Genomic DNA, 16,029 nt, shown 5'->3' with positions numbered 1-16,029 from the left:
AGCCTGGGTCCATCCCATGTGGTCCCCACCATCACTGACCATTCCTGTGTCACTGACCATCATTGACCATCCCTGTCCCTGTCCATGTCCCTGACCATCCCTGTTGTCCCTGTCCAGGCCATCCGGCTGATCCAGGCCTGTGTGGATGTGCTGTCCAGCAATGGCTGCGTGTGTCACTGACCATCCCTGTCCCTGTCTGTGTCACTGACCATCCCTGTCCATGTCACTGACCATCACTGACCATCCCTGTCCATGTCACTGACCATCCCTGTTGTCCCTGTCCAGGCCATCCGGCTGATCCAGGCCTGTGTGGATGTGCTGTCCAGCAATGAGTGGCTGTGTCACTGACCATCCCTGTCCATCCCTGTGTCACTGACCATCACTGACCATCCCTGTCTGTGTCACTGACCATCCCTGTTGTCCCTGTCCAGGCCATCCGGCTGATCCAGGCCTGTGTGGATGTGCTGTCCAGCAATGGGTGGCTGAGCCCAGCTCTGGCCGCCATGGAGCTGGCCCAGATGGTCACTCAGGCCATGTGGTCCAAGGACTCGTACCTGAAGCAGCTGCCCCACTTCACCTCCGAGCACATCAAACGCTGCACGGACAAGGTACGGCCTGGGGACACCCAGGGACACACAGGGGACACCCAGGGACACCTTGGGGACACCCAGGGAACATTGAGAGGACACACAGGGACACCCAGGGGACACGTAGGGATACCTTGGGGACACCCAGGGACACCTTGAGGACATCCAGGGACACCCAGGGCTCGGGAATCTCATGCTCAGATTTTTGGGAAAAGCCACAATTGGAGTTTTAGGATTTCTGAGTTGGGATTTCGGAATTCCCGCGGGTTTTAGCGATTTCCTAAATCTGAAATCATCAAATCCATTTGGGGACAGCAGAACTGGGATGAGTCGGTTTGGGGGTGAATCGGCCTTTTAAGGTGTGGGGCTGGGGTTTCCTGGGGGTGAGTGGAGGTGGGAATTCCTGGAATTTCCAGAATTCCTGGGAGTGATTGAGGGTGGGAATTCCCAGAATTCCTGGGGGTGGTTGGAGGTGGGAATTCCCAAATTCCCAGAATTGTTGGGGGTGGTTGGAGGTGGGAATGCCCAGAATTCCTGGGGGTGGTTGGAGGTGGGAATTCCCAGGATTCCTGGGGGTGGTTGGAGGTGGGAATTCCCAGGATTCCTGGGGGTGGTTGGAGGTGGGAATTCCCAGGATTCCTGGGGGTGGTTGGAGGTGGGAATTCCCAGGATTCCTGGGGGTGGTTGGAGGTGAAAATTCCCGGGATTCCTGGGGGTGTTTGGAGGTGGGAATTCCCAGAACTCCCGGCATTGTTGGTTGCAGGGCGTGGAGAGCGTGTTTGACATCATGGAGATGGAGGACGAGGAGCGCACGGCGCTGCTGCAGCTGCCCGAGGCGCAGATCGCCGACGTGGCGCGCTTCTGCAACCGCTACCCCAACATCGAGCTGTCCTACGAGGTGGGGGACAGGGACAGCATCCGCAGGTGAGACTGGGGCTGGGTCACTGGGGTCATTGGGATCATTGGGATTGGGATCAGTGGGATGGGATTGGGGCTATTGGGATGGGACTGGGATCATTGGGATTGGATTGGGGCCATTGGGATCATTGGGATGAGATTGGGGTCGTTGGGGATGGGATTGGGATCACTGGGATGAGATTGGGGCCATTGGGATCATTGGGATGGGATTGGGGCCATTGGGATGGGATTGGGATCATGGGGATCATTGGGATTAGGGTCATGGGGATGGGATTGGGGTCATTGGGATAGGATTGGGGCCATTGGAATAATTGGGATGGGATTGGGGTGGTCATTGGGATGGGATTGGGGCCATTGGGATGGGATTCAGATCATTGGGATCATTGGGGCCATTGGGATGGGATTGAGATCATGGGAATCGTTGGGATTGAGGTAATTGGGATGAGATTGGAGCCATTGGGGTCATTGGGATCATTGGGATGGGACTGGGGCCATTGGGATGGGATTGGAGTGACTGGGATGGAATTGGGATCATGGGGATCATTTGGATTGGGGTCATTGGGATTGCATTGGGGTCATTGGAATTGAGATAATTGGGATGGGATTGAGGTCATTGGGATGGGATTGGGGCCATTGGGGTCATTGGGATGGGACTGGGATCATTGGAATGGGATTGGAGCCATTGGGATGGGACTGGGGTCACTGGGATTGTATCATCATCATCAGTGTGAGGATGGGATTGGGATCAGGATGGGGTTGGGATGTGATCCCACAGCTGCTGATCCCACTCTGTGGCCCCGTGGTGGTGCTGGGGTGGGTTTGGGGTGGGATTGGGATGGGGTTTGGGATCAGGATTGGAGTTGGGATGGGGTTGGGATGGGATCAGGGTTGGGATGTGATCCCACAGCTCTGATCCTGCTCTGTCCCCAGCGGTGGCCCCGTGGTGGTGCTGGTGCAGCTGGAGCGGGAGGAGGAGGTCACGGGGCCGGTGATTGCCCCCCTGTTCCCACAGGTAAAGGGGGCTGGGGGTCAGTGGGGTCAGGAGCAGTGGGATCCATGGAATCCATGGGATTGGGATCAATGGGATCCAGGGGATCTCTGGGATCAGTGGGGTCAGGAGCAGTGGGATCCATGGGATCCATGGGAGTGAGGTCAGTGGGATCCATGGGATCCATGGGAGTGAGGTCAGTGGGATCCATGGAATCCATGGGGACGAGATCAATGGGATCAGGATCAGTGGGATCCATGGAATCCATGGGAATGGGGTCAGTGGGATCCATGGAATTAATGGGATTGGGATCAACAGGATCCAGGGGATCTCTGGGATCAGTGGGGTCAGGATCCATGGGATTGATGGCTGGATGGGACAGAACTGTCCCCAAGTCTGAGTCTCTGTCCCCAGCTCTGAGAGTGTCTCAGTGGGCTGGGTGACAGAGGGTGGGTGGCACTGAGGTGGCAGTGTCCCTGATGTCCCCATGTCCCTGTGTCCCCACAGAAGCGAGAGGAGGGCTGGTGGGTGGTGATCGGGGACTCCAAGTCCAACAGCCTGATCTCCATCAAACGCCTGACACTGCAGCAGAAGGCCAAGGTGAGAGGGGACACCGGGGGGCCACACTGAGTGACACTGCAGGGACATGGGGGAACACTGAGGGGACACTGGGAACACAGGGGGGGTCACACTGTGAGTGACACTGGGGGTGACACTGGGACACCGTGAGAACACAGGGGGTGATGTGGGTGACACTGGGGGGACACTGTGAGGACACTGGGGTGACACAGGGGACACACTGCAAGTGACAATGGGGGTGGCTGAGGACACTGGGGTGACACAGGGGTCACACTGTGAGTGACACTGGGGGTGACAATGGGGGACACCGAGGGTGACACTGGGACACTGTGAGGACACAGGGGGTGATGTGGGTGACACTGGGACACACTGAGGACACTGTAGTGACACTAGGGGTGGCTGAGGACACTGGGGTGACACTGGGTCACACTGAGGTGACACTGGGGGTGACACTGGGACACTGTGAGGACCCGGGGGGTGATGTGGGTGACACTGGGGGGACACTGGGTCACACTGAGGACACTGGAGTGACACTGGGGTGTCTGAGGACACTGGGGTGACACAGGTGACACACTGTGACACTGGGGGTGACACTGGGACACTGTGAGGACACGGGGTGATGGGGGTGACACTGGGACATACTGAGGACACTGGAGTGACACTGGGGGTGGCTGAGGACACTGGGGTGACACAGGGGACACACTGCAAGTGACACTGGGTCGCACTGAGGACACTGAGGTGACACAGGGGACATACTGTGAGTGACACTGGGGGTGACACTGGGACACTATGAGGACACTGGGGGGACACTGGAGTGACACTGAGGGTGACACTGGGGTGACACAGGGGACACACTGTGAGTGACACTGGGGGGTAACACACAGGTGACATCAGGGGAGTGACACTGAGGTGACACCAAGGGCAGATGGTACAGGCTGGCTGACCCCTGTGACCCCCTGTGTCCCCGTGTGTCCCCGTGTCCCCAGGTGAAGCTGGATTTCGTGGCGCCGGCGGCGGGCACGCAGCACTACACGCTGTTCTTCATGAGCGACGCCTACATGGGCTGTGACCAGGAGTACAAGTTCAGCGTGGACGTCAAGGAGGCCGAGAGTGACTCTGACTCTGACTGAGAGCCACACCCACTGAATCCCAAAATATCCCAGCAAAAACCCAAAATACCCCAGCAAAATCCCAAAATGTCCCATCAAAATCCCAAAATATCCCAGCAATCCCAAAATGTCCCAGCAAAACCCCACCAAAATATCCCAGGAAAACCCCAAAATATCCCATAAAAAATGCAAAAAGCCACCCAAATGCTGTGAAGTCCCACAAAAATCCCATAAAGATCCCATTAAAATCCCAGCAGAATCAGACCCCATAGAATCCCAAACTATCCCCCCAAAAAATCCCTTAAGTATGCCATAAAAATTCCAGCAAAATCCCTGCAATGGAAAAACAAACCCTACCCAAATACAGTAGTGTCCCATCAAAATCCCATAAAAAAAATTTCCCAGAGTCCCAGAAAAATCCCATGAAAAAACCCCACCCAAACACTGTAAAGTCCTATAAAATCCCAGAAAAATCCCTCAAAATCCCATCACTGCCCCCAAATCCCCTCCCCTTGTCCCTGTTTAGGGTTTGAATGTTTTGTACAGAGTTTTTTTTAGGTTGGAATAAACTTCAGGATCTGACTTGGCCACGATCCCAAATCCCTGAGCCCTGGATCCCAAACCCCCAGAGCCCAAACTCCCAGGAAATGTTTTTGGGTTTATTGGCTTTGGGCCAGGACATCCCACAGGGATCCCAAACCCAACTGGGGAGGGACAAGGGGACACTGGGAGGGTCTGGAGAACCTGGGGGACACTGGGAAAGTTCTGGAGAACTTGAAAAGGTCCTGGAGACACTGGGGGGTTCTGGGGGACACTGGGAGGGTCTTGGAGGACTTGGGAAGGTCCTGGAAGATGTGAAGGGGACCTGGGGGACACTGGGAGGGTCCTGGAGAATTTGGGACGATCCTGGGGGACACTGAAATGTCCTGGAGAACTTGGGAAGGTCCTCGGGGCCACTGGGAAAGTTCTGGACACCTTGGGGGATCCTGCAGGACAGTGGGAGGGTCCTGGAGGATGTGAAGGGGACACTGGGGGACACTGGAAGGGCCTGGAGAACGTGGGGGACACTGGGAAGGTCTTGGAGGACTTGGAAAGGTCCTGGAGGATGTGAAGGGGACATTGGGAGGGTCCTGGAGGACTTGAGAAGGTCCTGGGGGCCACTGGGAAAGTTCTGGAGAACTTGGGGGTCCTGGAGGACTTGGGAAGGTCCTGAGGGATGTGAAGATGTCCTGGGGACACTGAAATGTCATGGAGGTCATGGGTGGCTCCTGGTGGCCCCCAGAGTGTCCTGGAGGCCAGGGCGTGACCCTGGTAGCCACAAGAAGTTTCTGGACTGTCCTGGAGGATGTTGGATGGTTCTGGTAGCCACAGGAGGTTCCTGGAGGTCCCTGGGCCATGCTGAAGGCTCCCAGGCTGTGCTGGTAGCCACAGGAGGTTCCCAGAGGCCCCTGAGCTGTGCTGGTAGCCACAGCAGGTTCCTGGTAGCCCCAGGAGACTCCCAGAGACCCTGAGCTGTGCTGGAGCCCCCAGGCTCTCCTGGTAGCCCCAGCAGGTTCCTGGCAGCCCCAGGAGGCTCTTGGTAGCCACAGGAGGTTCCTGGTAGCCCCAAGAGGATCCTGGAGTCCCCCAAGCTGTGCTGGTAGCCACATGAGACTCCCCAAAGCCCCCAGGTTGTCCTGGTAGCCACAGGAGGTTCCTGGCAGCCCCAGGAGGCTCCCAGAAGCCCCCAAGCTGTGATGGAGCCCCCAGGCTCTCCTGGTAGCCACAGGAGGCTCCCAGAGGCCCCCAAGTTGTCCTGATAGCCCCAGCAGGTTCCTGGCAGCCACAGGAGGCTCGCAGAGCCCCCAGCTCTCTGGAGCCCCCAGGCTGTGCTGGACCCCCAGGCCGGGCGGTGCCCTCAGAGCCCCTCGGGGCGCTGGTAGTGCCAGAAGGCGATGTCCCCGTCGTCCCCGCAGGACGCCAGCAGCCCCGGCTCCCGCGGGTGCCAGGCCACCCCGTTGGCGTCCTGGGCGTGCGCCCGGGGCACGTGGGCGGCCAGGCTGAACGTCACCGCGTCACCCGGGGCCACCGCAGCCACCTCCTCAAACACCCGCACGGCGTCGTCACCGCACGCCGTGGCCACCGCGCCCGTCAGGTGGCACCTGGGGACAGGACGGGGTCAGGGGACAGAGGGGACACCTGGGGACAGGGACAGGGGTCAGGGGACAGAGGGGACACCTGGGGACAGGACAAGGGTCAAGGGGGCAGAGGGGACACCTGGGACAGGGGTCAGGGGACAGAGGGGACACCTAGGGACAGCCAGGGGACAGGAGTCAGGGGAGACAGAAGGGACAAAAGGGACAGGGACGGGGGTCAGGGGGACAGAGGGGACACCTGGGGACAGGGACAGCACTCAGGGGGACAGAGGGGACAGGGGACAGCCAGGGAACAGCCAGGGGTCAGGGGACACCTGGGGACAGGGACAGTAGTCAGGGAGGATAGGGGACACCTGGGACACCTGGGGGGACAGGAAGGGGCCAGGGGACACCTGGAGGGGTCAGGGGACAGGGAGGGGACAGGTGGCATCTGTGGGCACAGCTGGGGGACAGGGGGGTCAGGGAGCAGACAGGGTCCCACGGAGGTGACACCCGAGAGGTAGCACGGAGCATCATGGAGTGGACAAAGGGGACAGGGAGGGGACAGGATGGGACAGGGTCCCAGGGAGGTGGCACCCGGGGGGTCACAGGGCCTCAGTGAGGTGTCCCCAACGTCCCAATGTCCCTGCTGTCCCCACACTCACCAGGCCACGTCGTAGATGCTGCGCCCGTGGTACCCGGACAGGGTGCACACACATTTCCAGCTGTGTTCTGTGCCACTGCCTGGGGACAGGGGACAGTGGGGACATCAGGGCACTTCCCTCTCCTCTCCCTCTCCCTTCCCTCCCTTTTCCCTCTCTCCTTCTCTCCACCCTTCCTTTTTCCCCTTTTCCTCCCTCTGCTTCTCTCCCTCCTTTTCTTCCTCTTCCACTTTTCCTTCTCCTTTCCCTTTCCCTCTCCCCTTTTTTCACCCTGTCCCTTCCCTCTGTCCCTGTCCCCTTCCCCCTCTGTTTGTCCCCATTCCCTGTCCCTCACCGTGTCCCTGGCCAGGCTCAGAGCGCTCCCACACGCGCAGGGTGCGGTCATCGCTGCAGGACACGAGTGCCCTGTCCCTGTCCCCATCCCTGTCCCCACCCTGTCCCTGTCCCTCACCGCTCTCAGAGCGCTCCCACACGCGCAGGGTGCGGTCACTGCTGCAGGACACGAGTCCCCTGTCCCCATCCCTGTCCCCACCCTGTCCCTGTCCCTCACCGCTCTCGGAGCGCTCCCACACGCGCAGGGTGCGGTCATCGCTGCAGGACACGAGGCGCTGGCCGGAGCGCTCCCAGGCCACTGCCCACACTGTGGACGTGTGACCCTCCAGGGTGGCACAGCACACCCAGTCGTCATCGTCCTCGCGGTACAGGCGCACCGTGTCATCGTAGCTGGCGCTGGCCAGCAGCTGGGGACAGGGGACACAGGAGTGACACAGGCGGGACATGGGGCTGAGCAGGGCATGGGAATGGGACCTGCGGGGAGTCTGGGGGTCCCTGGGGGTCCCTTTGGGAGTTTGGGTGTCCTGTGTGTGTCCCCAGGTGTCCCTTGGTTGTCCCCCTGTCCCCAGGTGTCCCCTGTGTCCCCTCACCTCCTGGCTGGGGTGCCACACCACGTGTTTGACGTCCTGTGTGTGGGCGCTGAGCACACTGACACACTCGAACTCCTGCTCCTCATCGTCCACTGCGCACACGGACAGGGGACAGGGTCAGGGACAGGGGTCAGGGACAGGGGACAGGGTCAGTGGGGACAGGGACAGCAGGGACAGGGGACAGTGGGGACAGGGGACAGTGGGGACAGGGACAGCAGGGTCAGGAGTCAAGGGTCATTGGGGTCAGGGGTCAGTGGGGTCAGGGGGTGTCCATGGGGGTCAGTGGGATCAGGGGGTCTCTGGTGGGATCAGTGGGATCAGGGGGTTCCCTCCCCCCGGCCCCGCTCACCCTCCCAGACCCAGACGCTCTTGTCCCGGCTGCAGGTGGCCAGCAGTGACCCCGAGGGTGCCCAGGCCACCGACTTCACCTCGTTCTCGTGGCCCTCCAGCGTGGCCACCACCTGTGGGGACACAGCAGGGCTGGGGACACAGCAGGGCTGGGGACACCCCACAATCTGCCGAGGGGTGATGGGGAGGGGAATGGGGAGGGTCAGGGAGTCAGGCAGAGTTTGGGGGGCTGGGGACAAAGGGGACCCCGGATGGCTCTGGGGGTGGCACAGGTGGGTCCCAGGTGGCCCAGGGGTGTCCCGGTGGTGGCCCCAGTGGCAGAGGGCAGGGGTCCCACCTCGAAGTCGTTCTCCTGGCGTTTCCAGACGCAGGTGGTGCCATCGAAGCTGGCCGAGGCCAGGTAGTGGCCGCAGGGCGACCAGGCCACCCTGCGCACGGTGCGCTGGTGCCCATCGGCCAGAACCGCCCGGCACGACCAGCCCGGGCCTGCCACGGACACGGGGGGGACACAGAGGGGACATCAGGGGGACAGAGGGACAGAGACATGGAACAGAGATGGATACGGGATGGAGACAGGGATGGACACAGGTCAGGTCCCAATCCCGTGTCCACCCTGGTCCCGCGCACTGTCCGGTCCCAGCCCCGGACCCTCCGGACCCCCACACGCGGTTCGGTCCCGGTTCCCCACACCCATTCCCGGCTCGGTCCCGGTTCCCCACACGCGGTTCGGTCCCGGTTCCCCGCTCACCGTCCCGGCCCCAGATCCGCACGGTGCGGTCCCCGCCGCAGGACGCCAGCAGGGTCCCGCTGGGGCTCCAGGCCAGGGCCCAGCAGCGGGACTCGGGGTGCGCGGACACCCGGCACAGCAGCGACAGCGCCTCGGGCATGGCGGCACCCGCACCGGAAGCGGAACCGGAGCACGGCCGGAAGCGGAACAGAACCGGAAGCTGAACAGAAACCGGAAGCGGAACAGAACCAAAAGCGGAACTGCGGCGGGGCGGGGCCGCTGAGCAGGGCCCGGAGCCGCTGCCGGGGCCCGGGCCGGGATCGGGCGCTGCCGGGCCGGGATCGGGACCGACACCGCCACCGAGCCTGTGTCAGGGGGGTTCGGAGCGCGTGCCGGGGTTCGGAGCGACCGGGGCCGGTGCCAGGGGACGCAGGGCCGGTGTCGGAAGCCGCTGCTGGCTGAGCCGGAGCCGCTGTCGGTGAACCCGGGGCGGGTGTCGGGGATCCCGGAGCCGGTACCGTTGATCCCAGGGCCGCTACCGCTGGCCCGGGGCAGGTGTCGGGGATCCCGGAGCCGGAACCGGTGACCCGGAGCGGGTGCCGGTGACCCGGGGAGGGTGTCGGGAGTCCGGAGCCGGTGCCGGTTATCCCGGGTGGGTGTCGGGAGTCCGGAGCCGGTACCGGTTATCCCGGGCGGGTGTCGGGAGTCCCAGAGCAGGTGCTGGTGACCCGGAGCCGGTACCGGTTATCCCGGGCGGGTGTCGCTGACCCGCTGCCGGTTATTCCGTAGCCGGTACCGGTAAGCCAGAGTGGGTGCGGGTGTCCCAGAGTAGGTACCGGTCACCCGGAGCCGGTGCCTGTTACCCCGGTACGGGTGACCTGGCTGTCCCTGCCTGGTCCCGGCTGCCTGTACCCCCCTGTCCCCGGTGGTCCCGGTGCCAGTCCCGGTGACCCAGGGCGTGTGTCTCTGTCCCTGCCCGGTCTCGGCTGCCTGTGCCCGCTGTCCCCGGTGCTGCGGTGTTCCCGGTGCCGGGATGTACGCGGCAGCTGCGGCGGGCGGGCGGCGGCGGCGCGGGGCGGCGGCGCTGCCGAAGCAGCAGGAGCGCAGCCTGGCCTCGGCGCTGCCCGGCGCCCTCGCCATCACCGCGCTCTGCACCGCGCTGGCCGAGCCCGCCTGGCTGCGCATCCACGGCGGCACCTGCGCCCGCCAGGAGCTCGGCGTGGCCGATGTGCTGGGCTTCGTGCAGCCCGAGCTACTGCGAGGTGAGCGGGGCTGCGGGACCTTCCAGAACCTTCCTGGGGCTGCAGGGCCTTCGTGGGCCTGCGGGGCCTTCCAGAACCTTTCTAAGTCTGTGGGGCCTTCAGAGCCTGCGGGGCCTTCCAGAACCTTCCCAGGGCTGCGGTGCCTTTAGAGCCTTCCTGGGCCTGCGGGACCTTCTGGAACCTTCCCGGGCTTCCAGAACCTTCTGGAACCTGCGAGGCCTTCCGGAACCTTCCTGGGCCTGCGGGGCCTTCGAGAACCTTCCCCCAGGCCTGCGGGGCTTTTCAGAACCTTCCCCCAGGCCTGCGGGGCTTTTCAGAACCTTCCCCCAGGCCTGCGGGGCTTTTCAGAACCTTCCCAGGCCTGAGGGGCTTTCCAGGACGTTCTGGAGCCTGCGGGGCCTTCTGGGCCTACGGGGCTTTCCAGAGCCTTCCCAGGCCTGCAGGGCCTTCCAGAACCTTCTGGAGCCTGCGGGGCCTTCTGGAGACTGCGGGGCCTTCCAGAACCTTCCGAAGCCTGCGGGCCCTTCAGACCCTGTGGGGCCTTCTGGAACCTTCCTGGGCCTGTGGGGCTTTCCAGAACCTTCAGAGCCTGCAGGACCTTCCCAGGGCTTCCAGAACCTTCCTGGGGCAGCGGGGTCTTCCAGAACCTTCCTGGGCCTGCAGGCCCTTCAGAACCTGTGGGGCTTTCCAGAACCTTCCCAGGCCTGAGGGGCTTTCCAGAACCTTCCGGGGCTTTCCAGAACCTTCCCAAGCCTGAGGGGCTTTCCAGAACCTTCCCAGGCCTGAGGGGCTTTCCAGAACCTTCTGGATCCTGAGGGGCTTTTCAGAACTTTCCCAGGCCTGCAGGGCTTTCCAGAACCTTCTGGAACCTTCCCGGGCCTTCCAGAACCTTCTGGAACCTGTGGGGCCTTTCATCCCCTCCTGTCCCCTCCTGTCCCGTCCCTTTCCCATTTTCCCCCTGGATTTTCCCATTCCTGCCCCATTTTTCCAGCCTTGCTCACCCCCCCCATGCCCAGGACTCATCCCTAATTAACAAATCTCCCCTGATTCCCTCACTAATTATTTCCTGCCTTCACAGTGTGTTGGCTTTCCCAGGAATGTTTGGGTTCCTGTCCCCAAAAATTCCAATTTTCCACCAAAATCTCTGCTGGGGACTTCAAGGACCTGGGGCAGCGATTTTGGGTGGAAAAGTAGAAATTTTATAGTGGAAAAGCTGAATTTTTGGGTGGAAAAAGCAAAATTTTGGGGGTAAAAGTGGATTTTTTGGGTAGAAAAATAGAATTTTTTGGGTGGAAAAGCAGAATTTTATAGTGGAAAAGCAGATTTTTTGGGTGGGAAAAGCTGATTTGTAACAAGGTTATTTATTTATTTATTTATTTATTTATTTACTTATTTATTTATTTAGGGTGGTTTTGGGGAAATTTCATCGCTTTTTGTAAAACAAGTTTCTGGAAGTTTTGGGGGGATTTTCTGTGATTTTAGGGGGGATTTTTTAAAATTTCTGGTGAAATTTTTCACAAAAAAATCCCATTTTTCCTGGGAAATCCTCTTTTCTCTTTCTCTGACCCCATTTTTTCCAGAAAAATGGTTGGAAAAGTGGAATTTCTGGGCAGAAAATCTGATTTCCTAGTTGGAAAAAATCTGATTTTTTAAAAATTATTTTTTGCTTGGAAAAATGAAAATTTTGGGTGGAATTTCTGGTTGAAAAATCTGATTTTTTTTTAATTTTTTTTTTTACTTGGAAAAATGGAATTTTTGGTCAGAAAAATCTGATTTTTTCAAGATTTTTGGCTTAGAAAAATAGAATTTCTGGGCAGAAAAATCAGATTTCCTGGTTGGAAAAATCTGATTATTTTTTGCTTGGAAAAACGGAATTTTTGGGTGGAATTCCTGGTCGAAAAATCTGATTTTTTTCCCAATTTTTGGCTTAGAAAAGCAGAATTTTGGGGCGTTTTTTCAGGAAAAATTCCAATTTTTTGCTGTGAACTCCTTTTTGTCTCCCCCTGAGCTGTTTTATTTTCCCTGTTTTCCCCAGATTTCTGCATGAACCCCCAGACTGTGCTGCTGCTCAGGGTCATCGCTGCCTTCTGCTTCCTGGGCATCCTGTGCAGCCTCGGCGCCTTCCTGCTCGACGTCTTCGGGCCCAAGCACCCGGCGCTGAAAATCACGCGGCGCTACGCCTTCGCTCACATCCTCACAGGTGAGAGAAACACCAAATACTGCCCAAAAAACTGCCCAAAACCAGCCCTAAAAATCACAAATAATCGCCCCAAAATCACGTGGCGCTACGTGTTCGCACACATCCTCACAGGTAACACCTAAAACCACCCAAAAAACCACTTCAAAATCACCCCCAAATCAGCCACAACCACCCCAAAACCAAGCCAAAATCACCCAAAAACCACCCCAAAATCACCCCTAAAACACCCCAAAATCAGTGAGAAATTTTTAAAATGCTCCTGAAAATCCCCCCAAAACTCCCAAAAATTTTTTTTTCAATGTTTTTCCCCCAGCATAACCCATTTTCCCCCAATCTAACCCATTTTTTCGGTGTTCTCCCCAATCTAACCCACTTCTGTATTTTTCTCCCAATCTAACACATTTTTCTGTATTTTTCCTCGTTCCCCCACTGCTGCAGTGTGCCACGGTGATTTGGTTCTGTTACTGGAGAGCCCAGACCCCAAACCCACCCCAATCCAACCCATTTTTTTGTGTTTTTCTCCCAATCCAACCCATTTTTCTGTGTTTTTTCCCATTTTTCCTCCTGTTTTTCCCCATTTCTGCAGTGCTGCAGTGCCCCACGGTGATCAGGTTCTGTTACTGGGCCTGGGAGCTGCTCCTGGAGACCCCAGACCCCAAACCCACCTCAATCCAACCCATTTTTCCCCAAATCTAACCCATTTTTTCAGTATTTTTCCCCAATCTAACCCATTTTTTCTGTGTTTTTCCCCATTTTTTCAGTGCTGCAGTGTGCCACAGTGATCGGATTCTGTTACTGGAGACCCCAGACTCCAAACCCACCCCAATCTAACCCATTTTACCCAAATCTAACCCATTTTTCTGTGTTTTTCCCCAATCTAACCCATTTCTCTGTGTTTTTTCCCATTTTTTCTATGTTTTTCCCCAATCTAACCCATTTTCTGTGGTTTTTCTCATTTTTCTGGATTTTTCCCCAATCCAACCCATTTTTTTTCTGTGTTTTTCCCCAATCTAACCCATTTTTCCCTGTTTTCCCCCATTTTCTCAGTGCTGCAGTGTGCCACGGTGATCAGGTTCTGTTACTGGGCCTGGGAGCTGCTCCTGGAGACCCCAGACCCCAAACCCACCCCAAATCCAACCCATTTTTTCTCTATTTTTCCCCAATCTCACCCATTTTTTCTGTTTTTTTCCCCATTTTTTCAGTGCTGCAGTGTGCCACGGTGATCGGTTTCTGTTACTGGGCCTCGGAGCTGCTCCTGGCGCAGCAGCAGCAGCACAAGAAGTACCACGGCTCGCAGGTGTTCGTCACCTTCGCCGTCAGCTTCTACCTGGTGGCGGGGGCGGGCGGCGCCTCCATCCTGGCCACGGCCGCCAACCTGCTGAGGCACTACCCCAGCGAGGAGGAGGAGCAGGCGCTGGAGCTGCTCTCTGAGATGGAGGAGGCTGAGCCCTACGGCCCCGACTACGAGGTGGTCAATCAGTTCCAGCCGCCGCCCGCCTACACGCCCTGACCCCGGCGTGGGGCGGGACAGCGGGCCTGGGACGGCCGCAGACTGGGGCTGGAACGGCTGGGGATTGGGGCTGGAACAGCCAGAGACTGGGGCTGGAGCAGTCAGAGACTGGGCCTGGAGTGGCTGGAAACTGGGACTGGAGCAGCTGGGGATTGGGGCTGGAGCAGCCAGAGACTGGGGCTGGTGGAGCTGGGGACTGGGCCTGGAACGGCCGGAGACTGGGCCTGGCGCAGTCAGACCCCTGGGCCTGGCACAGTCAGACACACTGGGCCTGGCGCAGTCAGACCCCTGGGCCTGGCACAGTCAGACACCTGGGCCTGGCACAGTCAGACACCTGGGCCTGGCACAGTCAGACACCTGGGCCTGGCGCAGTCAGACACCTGGGCCTGGCGCAGTCAGACACACTGGGCCTGGCGCAGTCAGACCCCTGGGCCTGGCGCAGTCAGACACCTGGGCCTGGCGCAGTCAGACAATGGGCCTGGCGCAGCCAGACACCTGGGCCTGGCGCAGTCAGACAATGGGCCTGGCGCAGCCAGACACCTGGGCCTGGTGTGGCTGGAGCCTGACTCCGGCACGGCCGGACACTGGGCCTGGCTGGAGCCTGACCCTGGCACAGTCAGAAACTGGGCCTGGAACAGCCAGAGCCTGACCCTGGAACAGCCGGACACTGGGCCTGGCACAACTGGAGACTGACCCTGGCACAGTCAGACACTGACCCTGGCATGGCCGGAGCCTGACCCCAGCACAGACACTGGGCCTGGCAGGGCTGGAGCCTGACCCCAGCACAGACACTGGGCCTGGCAGGGCTGGAGCCTGACCCCAGCACAGCCGGAGCCTGACCCCAGCACAGCCAGAGCCTGACCCCAGCACAGCCGGACACTGGGCCTGGAACAGCCAGAGCCTGACCCCAGCACAGCCGGACACTGGGCCTGGCACAGCCAGAGCCTGACCCTGGCACAGTCAGAGCCTGGCCCCAGCACAGACACTGGGCATGGAACAGCCGGAGCCTGACCCTGGCACAGTCAGACACTGACCCCAGCACAGACACTGGGCCTGGCAGGGCTGGAGCCTGACCCCAGCACAGCCGGAGCCTGACCCCAGCACAGCCGGACACTGGGCCTGGCACAGCCAGAGCCTGACCCTGGCACAGTCAGAGCCTGGCCCCAGCACAGCCGGACACCAGGCCGGGAGCGCGGCTGGGAGAGGCGCTGCTGGAGGGTTGGGTGGGGCTGATCCCAGGAGCTCTTCCAGTGAAAGATTCATCTGGTGGGATCCCAACAACTCTTCCAGCAAAGGATCTCTTCAGGTGGATCCCCAGAACTCTTCCAGGGAAGGATTTGCTTTCTCTGGATGGATCCCAGGAGCTCTTCCAGTGAAGGATTTCTCCAGGTGGATCCCCAGAGCTCTTCCAATAAAGGATTGTTGTGGATGGATTCCAAGAGCTCTTCCAGCAAAACATTTCTGCACGTGGGTCCCAAGACCTCCCCCAGGGAAAGATTTGATTCCTCTGGATGGATCCCAGGAGCTCTTCCAGAGAAGGATTTGTTGGGGTCGATCCCAGGAGCTCTTCTAATGAAGGATTTCTCCAGGTGGGTCCCAAGAGCTCCCCCAGGGAAGGATTTGATTTCTCTGGATGGATGCTGAGAGCTCTTCAGGGAAGGACTGGTCTGGATGGATCCTGGCAGTTCTGCCAGTGAAGGATTTCCCCAGGTGGATCCCAAAAGCTTTTCCAATAAATGGATCCTGAGAGCTCTTCCACCAAAAGATTTCTCCAGGTGGATCCCAGGAATTCCTCCAGGGATGGACAGGGGAGGTTCTCCCAGGGGAAGATTTGTTGGAGCAGATTCTGGGAGCTCTCCCAGGAAGGATTTCTCTGGATCCCAGAACTCCAAGGAAGAATTTATTTCTCTGAGTGGATCCCAGGATTCCCAGGCTCTGGGTAGATCCCAGGTTCCCAGGAAGGATTTTTTTTTTCTCCAGGTGGATCCCAGGATTCCCAGGAAGGATTTATTTCTCTGGGTGGATCCCAGGATTCCCAAGAAGGTTTATTTCTCAGAATGGATCCCAGGATTCCCAGGAAGGATTCATTTCCCCGGGTGGAT

The 16,029-nt window shown here is 59.1% G+C and overlaps 4 protein-coding genes across 6 annotated transcripts in view; 2 read left to right on the top strand and 2 right to left on the bottom strand.

Moving 5' to 3' along the window:
* The window catches only part of SNRNP200 (small nuclear ribonucleoprotein U5 subunit 200), a 52,099-nt gene extending 47,844 nt beyond the window's left edge, over positions 1-4,255 (top strand). The window contains exons 41-45 of one of the 3 annotated variants that reach the window (XM_033081204.1): positions 432-608; positions 1,351-1,511; positions 2,436-2,517; positions 3,001-3,093; positions 4,059-4,255. In XM_033081204.1, the coding sequence (XP_032937095.1) occupies positions 432-608; positions 1,351-1,511; positions 2,436-2,517; positions 3,001-3,093; positions 4,059-4,202 (657 nt within the window). In that variant the 3' untranslated portion in view covers positions 4,203-4,255. Of the gene's footprint in view, positions 1-117; positions 196-285; positions 364-431; positions 609-1,350; positions 1,512-2,435; positions 2,518-3,000; positions 3,094-4,058 lie in introns of those variants that run through there. The other 2 variants (XM_033081206.1, XM_033081205.1) reach the window with 2 other exon arrangements.
* A 571-nt stretch (positions 4,256-4,826) lies between these two features.
* Positions 4,827-6,074, bottom strand: LOC117007814 (leucine-rich repeat extensin-like protein 5). Its single transcript, XM_033081208.2, has 2 exons — positions 5,242-6,074; positions 4,827-5,202 (listed from the first exon to the last, which is right to left on the bottom strand). The coding sequence occupies exons 1-2, from the start codon at positions 5,828-5,830 to the stop codon at positions 4,841-4,843; spliced, it is 951 nt and encodes a 316-aa protein (XP_032937099.1). The 5' UTR covers positions 5,831-6,074; the 3' UTR covers positions 4,827-4,840.
* CIAO1 (cytosolic iron-sulfur assembly component 1) lies at positions 4,827-9,152 on the bottom strand. Its single transcript, XM_033081207.1, has 7 exons — positions 8,977-9,152; positions 8,566-8,714; positions 8,230-8,341; positions 7,881-7,972; positions 7,508-7,697; positions 6,961-7,039; positions 4,827-6,322 (listed from the first exon to the last, which is right to left on the bottom strand). Exons 1-7 carry the CDS (start codon positions 9,113-9,115, stop codon positions 6,079-6,081), a joined length of 1,005 nt encoding a protein of 334 aa, XP_032937098.1. The 5' UTR covers positions 9,116-9,152; the 3' UTR covers positions 4,827-6,078.
* An 83-nt stretch (positions 9,153-9,235) lies between these two features.
* Positions 9,236-13,946, top strand: TMEM127 (transmembrane protein 127). The gene is made up of 3 exons (XM_033081344.2): positions 9,236-10,217; positions 12,253-12,417; positions 13,620-13,946. Exons 1-3 carry the CDS (start codon positions 9,989-9,991, stop codon positions 13,925-13,927), a joined length of 702 nt encoding a protein of 233 aa, XP_032937235.1. The 5' UTR covers positions 9,236-9,988; the 3' UTR covers positions 13,928-13,946.
* Positions 13,947-16,029: the final 2,083 nt, after the last annotated feature.

The sequence above is a fragment of the Catharus ustulatus genome, chromosome 27, assembly GCF_009819885.2.
Source record: "Catharus ustulatus isolate bCatUst1 chromosome 27, bCatUst1.pri.v2, whole genome shotgun sequence".
NCBI lineage: Eukaryota > Metazoa > Chordata > Aves > Passeriformes > Turdidae > Catharus > Catharus ustulatus.
Note: the sequence above shows the minus strand (reverse complement) of the source record. Positions and strands in the feature narration are given on the sequence as shown.

What these genes read in the sequence shown, in the direction of transcription:
- LOC117007814 (XM_033081208.2), bottom strand. Translation starts at nt 5,830, where the DNA reads ATGTGGCTACCAGCACAGCTTGGGGGACTCCAGGATCCTCTTGGGGCT. An exon ending in AAGACCTTCCCAGTGTCCCC is followed by an intron (nt 5,203 to 5,241) that starts CACGTTCTCCAG and finishes CCCAGTGTCCCC; the next exon opens with TTCACATCCTCCAGGACCCT.
- TMEM127 (XM_033081344.2), top strand. Translation starts at nt 9,989, where the DNA reads ATGTACGCGGCAGCTGCGGCGGGCGGGCGGCGGCGGCGCGGGGCGGCG. An exon ending in GCAGCCCGAGCTACTGCGAG is followed by an intron (nt 10,218 to 12,252) that starts GTGAGCGGGGCT and finishes TGTTTTCCCCAG; the next exon opens with ATTTCTGCATGAACCCCCAG. An exon ending in CTTCGCTCACATCCTCACAG is followed by an intron (nt 12,418 to 13,619) that starts GTGAGAGAAACA and finishes CCATTTTTTCAG; the next exon opens with TGCTGCAGTGTGCCACGGTG.
- CIAO1 (XM_033081207.1), bottom strand. Translation starts at nt 9,115, where the DNA reads ATGCCCGAGGCGCTGTCGCTGCTGTGCCGGGTGTCCGCGCACCCCGAG. An exon ending in GAGCGTCTGGGTCTGGGAGG is followed by an intron (nt 7,973 to 8,229) that starts GTGAGCGGGGCC and finishes CCGTGTGCGCAG; the next exon opens with TGGACGATGAGGAGCAGGAG. An exon ending in AGCATCTACGACGTGGCCTG is followed by an intron (nt 6,323 to 6,960) that starts GTGAGTGTGGGG and finishes TCCTGTCCCCAG; the next exon opens with GTGCCACCTGACGGGCGCGG.